General features: G+C 39.9%; 1 protein-coding gene across 1 annotated transcript in view; it reads right to left on the bottom strand.

The window, feature by feature from the left end:
- The window catches only part of URB1 (URB1 ribosome biogenesis 1 homolog (S. cerevisiae)), a 178,260-nt gene that overhangs the window by 77,624 nt on the left and 91,397 nt on the right, over positions 1-9,239 (bottom strand). Inside the window, exons 3-8 of the mRNA XM_019523892.1 lie at positions 8,521-8,660; positions 7,272-7,423; positions 4,676-4,808; positions 2,873-2,969; positions 1,707-1,792; positions 261-386 (exon numbers count right to left, since the gene is read on the bottom strand). Coding sequence (XP_019379437.1) covers positions 261-386; positions 1,707-1,792; positions 2,873-2,969; positions 4,676-4,808; positions 7,272-7,423; positions 8,521-8,660 — 734 coding nt within the window. The remainder of the gene's footprint in view (positions 1-260; positions 387-1,706; positions 1,793-2,872; positions 2,970-4,675; positions 4,809-7,271; positions 7,424-8,520; positions 8,661-9,239) is intronic.

The raw sequence follows: 9,239 nt of genomic DNA, 5'->3' as shown, positions 1-9,239 counted from the left end.
GGGGGGGGGGTCCCTTGCAGCCTATCACACTGGCCAGGAAGCAGCTACAGCAGCCCAGAAGTGGCCGCAGCAATTCCCACTCCCTGGCTGGCACTTGCAGTGGGGGCACCAGTGCTCCCACCTGCCCCCCTGCCTGTTGTCTGAGCCGGGAGTGCAGCCTGTCAGGGGGTGCACATGCAACCCCGTGCACCCCCTCCACATTGCCACTGGTAAAGGATTAGGGTGTTATGAAGAAAAGCCTGTGAGAGAAGTTACCAAACCTGTACATCCTCAGTGCTGACATCGGTTATCCCATTCCAGCGATAAAGAGTAGCAATGTGATTCAACACTTCAGCAGTGAAAAAACGCACCTTCTGAGTCTTAGTGATGACTCTATTTTGAACCACCTGGAAAAAAAGGAAGAGTTTATTGTAAATTATTGTGAAATTTAGTAATTTTATGTATTATTTGTAAATTATTGTGAAATAGAAACTAACAAGTCTGTTAAAGCAGCTGATGGAGTTCACTAGTGATACATTCTGAAGAGAAAGTGGTGCTAGAAACACCGAGTGGGTGTACACTAGAAGTCCTATCCCGCATGAATTAGTTTCGTCTTAGAAATGCCCAAAAGCAGAAGACCACGCCAGAGTCCCAAATATAAGCAGGTCAGTCCCACAAAAGTTCACTCTAACCAGGAAACAATGTGGGATCTTATGGAACCCTACCAAGCCTCTGTCTTTACTTAGGGACTTATTGTAATGACATAACTCTGAGCAGAAAAACAGCTACCTGGACCCTGTTTTTTCCCCAGAGCCCCTAAGCTTTGCTAAACTGCTGCTCCAAAATGCAACATTGTGTACTTTAGCTATATTTTCAAATGTATGAGTAATAATTCATCAGATTTACTGAGGGCAGAGCACCTCAGTGCAGTGTGCTATATACATAGTAAAACACTGCTCCCACTGGGAACAATGGCAAAAGTCCAGTTCACCTCCAAGGGAACAAGATTAGTCCAAAACTAATGAGGACTGGACACCAAGACAGCTCCAACCCATCCAAAAGGTAAATGAGATATGCAGTATACACAATGGTTGTTATAAAAGACGAGCAAACAGCTTTAAAAACTTCACAACTCTTCTCACTTCTTTCAAAATTCTACATAAATAGATACAACATGACAAGCTTGAGATATCTTTATACTTTGGCATCAAAGCTATGATAAACCATTCACTAATACAGGGGTTGCCAACTGGGAGTATGCATACCACTGGGGGTATTTAGAAAGGGACTAGGGGGTATGTACGGACAGGGATGAAGCAGAGCCACCCACCAGCCCGCTCCATCACCTCCCAGGAGCAGGACTGGGGATGGCGAAGGTAGCAGCTCTCCTCTCTGGGCTACACAGGCACCACCTGGCTGGCCAAACGGGGGGGAGGGGGGCGGCGGGAGAAGCTTGCATGCAGCTGCTGCTGCTGCCATCCACCACCCTGTGCAAGCCCCCTCTCCCCCATCATGTCCGGCCACCGCCACCCCCCCACACCCTCAGAACGGCACCCAGAAGGGGTACACTCCTTTAAAAAGGTTGAAAACACCTGCACTAATACAACTGCTGGCAAACCTTTAACTACAGGTCAATGCCAAAGCAATAAATTGGTGTATTTTCATTTTTAAGAAGGCACTGCGAAGCAGACAGTAAGGGTCAAAGCCATTGCAAAGGTATGCCATACCTTGGTTCTCAAAGTGGAAACTAAAAGATTTATTGTAGAAACTTTATCTTCCTTCAATCCAGTACGAAAGATATCTGGAATGAAATCTAAGAACATATTTCAAATGTCAAAAGTAATTTCCTGAAGATACGCAGCATTTTAATCTCACAGTAATTTCTGGAAATTTCCATTTGCCTGTCTTCAATATTACGCTACTCATCTTTCCTGGATTTCAAGGTAAACAGCGACAATGTCAGTAATAGCATGAACAATAAATTTATTGCTTCAGTGATGAACAGGTAATGTACATACAGGTAATATGCAATACCTACTATGAGACTAATAAGCTGATTATTTGACTCCATTTTTATTTAATATTGACATTAGCACTGAGAGACTTCTACTAAGCTGAGGTCCTACTGTGCTGGGTACTGTCACTGTAGTAAATAACAATGCCACTCCTGAAGGATATCCAAATGATGAATTTCATGAGACTATTATGGGACCTGATCCAAAACCCACTAAAAGTTGAAAGTCTTCCCCTTAGTTTCAGTGGACACTGGATCAAGACTATAGTATGTAATGTCAAGTATACGCATAAGTTTTTCACGATCTAGAAGTCCTGGCTTTTTCCCTATCAATTATTCTATGCCGGGGCAGTGTGGACACTCTTTCCTGTCTATAGCACCTCAATAAAAGCTTGACAAGATGCAAAGAACTTGCCAACAGCCCTCTGAACTGGGGAAAATGCACAGTCAAAGGGCACAGACACCTTCCGCAGAAAGATGAACTTCACTACATCTCAGGACTGGATCTTACAACTTCTTAAATATATTACTTAAAATATAGGCAGAACATCCAATATTGCTCTATTAAAAACAAGTTTTGCAATCTCCTACATCCTCTGACTTTTGTGACTTTGAAGATACTATATGCTTATTTACCCTGAGCCATCCAGTGCTTCCTATTAATTCTTTAACCTCTTTGAAGTCAGTATAACCAATATGATCAACATTATTTTTAGCCAGAACAGCCAAAAGTGTTATGATGCGTGGAAAATCCACACTTTAAAAAAAAAAATTTTGATTACAAATGTCCTGCCTGCTTGATAATGCAGTTTAACTGGTTCATGTTTTTAATCATCTTTAAAAGAGGTTTTGTTAAGAAAGACAATAACTGTGAAGTACCTTTTAACTCTAGCACTTGTACTAGAATTGTGTTGTCACCAGCAATTAAAAAGGAGAGAGCAAATTGAATATAGGCCATTCGGACATCATATCTCCCCTTAAAGAAAATTAAAAAACATATTTAGCATAAATATTCCACAGAAATGCAAAATAAGTAAAGCAGAAACAAGTTATCTTTATAAAATATACACAAAAGAAATTGTAGAGACACATTTTCTATATATAAACATACATTAGTTTTTCTATTAACAAAGCCATTGTTTGAAAAACTTCGCAAGGTAGCCAGAACACAGGCTTTTAAGTTTGACTGTGCCGTGGAAGATTGGCTGGTTTGCTAATTTATTGATTCTGAATGAGCGGACTAAGATAGAGATAACCTCTTTGGTGGTCTCATTCTGTTCTGTTCACTGTATATCATTGAACCACCAAAGTGGTACTTGAGACACCTCCCTGCTTCATGAAATGAACTAAGGACTGAAATTAGAAAGATGCTGCTGGTCACAATGGGAAGTAAGAGCCAAACCCGTTGACCAACCACAGAATCAGACCAATCTGAATTGTGATTTCTGGAACACAATTGCTTAATTCCACCCAGAAGAGGAAGATGCATCTCAAAATCTCTAAAGTCAAGTGTTCCCTATGGAGAATTGTGAAACAGCTTTTCTTGTGAAAGGTGACACACAAAAAAAGGGAGGGAAAAGAAATAAATGGTGGGCAGAGACTGAAAGCTTGTATCAGAAAACACCAGTTTGTTTTTCACATGATTTTTACACTAAAACCTAAAGTTGGTTAATGAAAGAACATCATCACAACTGATAAACAACTGAGAAGGGGAAGAAATTTCAGTCATTATTTCAAACTCATTTTGTTAATAATACTCTCTATTCCCACATCACGTGGTCAAAAGAATCTTTTGAGTAAAACCCAAGCCCTTCAATCAAAGTATAAAAGTTAACAAAGGTAGGGCCTGAAACAAAACCAAAGAACAGCAGACTTGACGTTCCTAACATATTTAACATACAAAACAAGTGGCAAGACAGAAGAGAGATATAAGAATGTTTTCTCCTGAAACCACTTTCCCTTAACACCATAGACTTTTTCCTTAAAAATGGGTTTATTTGCAGGGCACTTTTAAATAACTCAGTTTATTAATTCTTCCCTCTCGTATTATTGAGCCTCGAACACAACTGACACCTAACCTATTCATAATGAGACTGAGAAATAAAATGCACCAGTACATAAAACAACAGTATACATAATGCGCACCATTATATTTAGCATAATATATGCTCTTCTTTTCAAATACTGGCTCCATTTTTCCCTGTTTACGTTCAGGGGGAAAAGCAGAGTAAAATTCCACTCTGGAGAAAAGGAAACACTGTTTCTACTGCTGGCCCTCCCTCCCTCTGTCCCTAAGAAGCTCTTCCAACAAGGTGCTTTAAACCATTGATTCTGTTTTACACGGCAGTAAGGTAAACCTTTCAGAAATACGGAGTAAATTGCTGTTTCCACTGTAGAAACATTCACTTTGAAAGATCCTCTGATGCTTCCCCTTCAAGCAAAAATGGGAAACCCTAAAACAGATCAGCATGTGCGCCAATTACAAAGAATCACAGATGTTTTAGTTTGAGATTGTTAGTTTAAAGAAAGAAAGGGACAGGGACAAATAACTGTGGATGAAAACACACCAGAAGGGTTTTACCAACAGCTTAGTTTAAAACTCACAAAAAGAGAACATAAGGTAAAATAAAAGACATTCCATGGCAGCTCACTTGATTCTGACAGACACTTTGCTTACTTTACCTTCTTGTCTCTTTTTTTCACTAATCCAGGCAAGAATTTATTATTAAAATCAAAATGACTATAGACGTCCCTTGCTGAATCTGGGCCTTGGGCCACCATCGCTGATAATAAGGTGAGGCATACTCGAGTCAACCTTCATAAATAAGTTGGAAAAAATTGTGTTACTCTGTGAACAATGACCTTTGCAAAAACTGTAACAGGAGAACTAACATGTCACTAACAGACGTTAGTCTGATCCACCTACAAACTCCAATTCCAAAAGGGTCAGTTCCAACGTAAAGCAGGCAAAGTCAGGAAAGCTACAACCACATCAAACCTGACCTCCAGTCCTACTGCATCTCTGGTTGAACAAAAAACTAAACCCTCCTGACACTAGCTTAAGTGAAAAGCACATGACTTCACTATTCATAAAGAACTGTAGCCAGCTTTACTTTCAAATAAGCTCTCTCTCATATAAGGTCTCAGTTCTGCAACCACTTGCACCCATTTAATGTTGCTATCATCACTTTAAGAGTTAATAACATTGGGGATGAGAAGGTCAAGTACATATATAAATGTCTGCAGGATTCAGGCCTTAATTTGTTCCTATTTAATACGAGCTTTTCATCTTACTGCTATTGTATCCGACTGCAGGAAGAGAGTTGTGTCCCTGGATCAAGTCCTTAGGCCCTTGCTTAGTTTTCACTCATGTTTTATTCTCAAGCCTTATACACTGAGCACAGTCCTTATGCACAAACATACCAAGGGGGCAGTCATCAGTTTTCCAGAATAAGATCAAAAGATTGTGCACTAAGAATGAAGATCTCAGTCCTACAACCACATCGTTTCATAGTTTCTAGGGTCGGAAGGGACCTGAGCAGATCATCAAGTCCGACCCCCTGCCATGGCAGAAAAGAGCACTGGGGTCAAACGACCCCAGCAAGGTGTACATCTAGCCTCCTCTTAAAGACCCCCAGGGTAGGAGCCAGCACAACTTCTCTTAGAAGTTGGTTCCAGATCCTAGCCGCCCTGACCATGAAGTAGCGCCTCCTGATATCTAGTCTAAATCTACCCTCTGCCAGCTTGTGACCGTTATTCCTGGTCACTCCTGGCATATTCCAAAGGGAGCAAGATGAGGATTGGGATCAGGCCCCATGGTTCTTAAGTGAGCAACACTGTATTTATGGGCTGCAGGATCAAGCTCTGAAGCTTCAACGTTAGGATGCTATCGTTCATAAAATACACCTCAGGAGATGATACAGCCATGGCAGATATCCTGACTGAATACTCCAATAATACAATGAGCCCTTTAAGTTTGAGACAGACATCCTAAATACCCAGCAGCAAATTATTCTGTAATCATTACATTGCATATCCCTCTACTGAAAAGGCCATAGGAAAGGTCCAAGGATGTGTCAATCATGAAACATGTATTACCAACGTGTCCAATTTCGCTCATGAAAGTAAAAATACCCTCCTTGAAATTAATAGGGCAGCTTCCTCTACACAGTCTGGAAAGATTACCCCAAGAACTACACTTTGGTGTCATTTTTAAGTAGACAACTCTGTGAAATCAAAAGGTTTACTTATCTGATTTTATTTAACCTGCCTATCATGGGTTATCTGGATTGCTTATACGAAGTAAATAAATAATGCTAACCCAATGGTGCAAATGAAGGCAAAAAGACAGCATGGTTCACAGGCCTGAGCACCACCATGACTTGCATTCTAACTAATCCTGCAGCAGTTCAATAGCCTGAAGCAAACTGCTTGTCCTTTCTGTGCTTTGCTTTCCTTCCTACCTTTGTCTCTCTCTCCTCTACTTAGCTGTAGGCTCAGAGACACGGTCAGGGTTTCACTACTGGATATGGGCAGCACCTAGCATAATCCCTATCAGATGATATTTGGAACTGTGAATTTACAGATAATAAAAAAATGGTGAAAGAAAGTGAAAGGACAAAACAGATAATGACATTACTTCAAGGACTTGTTAGAAATGTGGACTCTCAGATATCCTCAGGGCCTGACTGCCACCAACAGGGTCCCTGAATCAGCAAGTTCTAAATCTGAATGACATCCAGGACGTAGAGCAATAACCACCCACCCAACCTCAACAACCAGGCAGGGAGAAAGCATGAGAAACAGGGCCTGGGTTAGAAATAAACCCAATCAAACAAATCTCCACTTTTAAGAGGCAGGAAATAGTGCTGAAGGAAAGTTGGGCTGGTGGAAAATTCTATCATAAATGTGAAATATTTCATGAAAAGAGGAGGGAAAGGAGCAATCAAACACAACATTTTTTTGTCATTACCATAGCATTCTACTCAGCTCCTGGGAGTAATAAAAAGATCTTTGCCTATCCCTGGCACCTAAACTGGGCTTCAGGTCACAAATGATGTAGCTGGGATCCCCACAACACACAAAACCAAGGAATGGAAAATTACAACCTTGGCTAAAATCAAGTGCAACATTACACCCTTGTGCTTAAAATTACATGATCTAAGTAACCCCTTTAAAATCAGGGGGGCTTCTCAGAGCAGATCAAACTGAGTATGCATGTACATATAACGCTCTTTCCATCACCCAAGATTACTTTTTCAATATGCAGCAGACTCACCTGTGACTTTCAGAATATAAAGCAGCATAAATTAATCTCATATAGCTATTAATCAACTTCTTTACTATGTTCACCCCCACGACAGAAAAATGGGAGAGGTCGCTTGCTGTTCTCAATAAGATGGTTTCCAACACTTGAAAGATTAACAGCATCTGCAAAGTTCAGAAATATTTTGAAACATTGTTTTAATTACTTTCCCAGATATCCCTATACAGGCAAATACAGCAGAGAAAATTAAGACATGTGGTATCATAAAAGACAAGCTGTACAACAAGAGGAAAAGCTTCCAAACATGAAAATAAAAGTTTCTCCCCCAGGTTCTTAACACTGATATACCGTGCTAAAAGGAAGGACCCTATTCAACACTGTAAAGGTGACTAGTGACCAGTCACCACCTCTCTGCATGTCACATAAGGGCAACACCTCTACTTAACTCCCAGATGCTAAAATGAAGCAATTCAGTGCTGCTAAGTGCACAGTGAAGTAAAAGGGAAGCAGCCATCTGAGTCAGTCACACACTTCCCATCCTGCACAGAGTTCCACACAGATTAAACTCTGTGCCCACAAACAACCGTACTGCATTAAGGGGGTGGTATACACATGCCAAACTCAGTAACATCAGCAAGTAGGAGAATATCCACTCAGCATGCCTTAGCTAGGTCAAGAACCACTATAGAAACAGTTTTACTACTGTACAGTTAAGACAATGTATACCTGAAATTAAAATGAACTCTCAACTTAAAGCAAACTTTACTTAAATTAATATGTTAAATAATTAACAGCAGGAGAATTTTAAAAATTAATCCATGGGTCACTGTTTATTTACCTCTCAGCTCAGTGTAAAACTAATGTCAGTTTTTAACTTCTAGGTCTTAGCACTACAAGATGCACATACTGAATACTTTACAGCATCTACAAAAATCACTTTACATTGGATGTTTTTTATTTATGCAAACACTTTAATTGGCCTGTTTTATAAATACTTATTTTGAGGTAAAGATCCTGAAGAGTGGGACTTAGTACAACTATTCATAGTACATGAAGTTAACCACACATTAGCTTTTGCCAGATACCTTTAATTTTGCATCAAAGTTAAAAGGACACTGCCCAGTAAACCAACTTTTTGGCTAAACAGATTTCAAAAAGATTTTTTTAGTTTCTATTTACACTTGTATTAATTTCTTTATAAATTAAACATCCCGGCACACTTTACTGTCCATTACAAATATGATCCACATTGACAACTTACTTCGCTTTCAGGCCTTCTTTCGCCATCTAGAAGTTTGAAAATTTCAGCACACTCCACAGAAATTTTTATGTATCCCTCCACAACATCATATACATCAGCAGAAGGTAGTGTTTTAGCTATGGAAATGAAAGTTTCCAGACCTGAAACAGAAAACTTTATCAGAAATACACTCTCCATAAAATAGATGCTAGTCTTATCATAGTTTCAGTATTATAGGTCAGAGCCCATGGGAGAAGCTTTTCTAATGCAGCTTGGGAAAGTCAACATCCAGAGCACCTTAGACTTGCATCCTAGAACTGTTAACATTTTTTTCTTTCTTGTTTTAAATTCATCTCTCATGTTATGCACAGGATTTCTAGTCTACGAAAATAAAATGAGGAAAGCTACAAACAGACAATACAAACAACTTGTTCTCTACAGCAGTGGTCTCCAAACTTTTTTGATCGCGCACCCCTATCAGTAAAAAAATTTTGAGCACGCACCCCCAATATATGTATATTTATATAAATATAAATAGAAGTTCTAATATTTTCTTCCTGCACCCCAATGGATCATCGTGCGCGCACCCCACTTTGGAGACCACTGCTCTACAGAACACATCTGGACAGAGGACAGAAGCTGCCTGCAGGTACATCTACTCCCCGCACGTTTTTACTTCATATCATTTTCAGCTCACCCACCTGCAGGACATGCAAAGGTTTTCACCCCTTTCCTTTGGC

This window comes from Gavialis gangeticus, unplaced genomic scaffold (assembly GCF_001723915.1).
Source record: "Gavialis gangeticus isolate Ggan-Ray unplaced genomic scaffold, GavGan_comp1, whole genome shotgun sequence".
Lineage (NCBI taxonomy): Eukaryota > Metazoa > Chordata > Crocodylia > Gavialidae > Gavialis > Gavialis gangeticus.
Note: the sequence above shows the minus strand (reverse complement) of the source record. Positions and strands in the feature narration are given on the sequence as shown.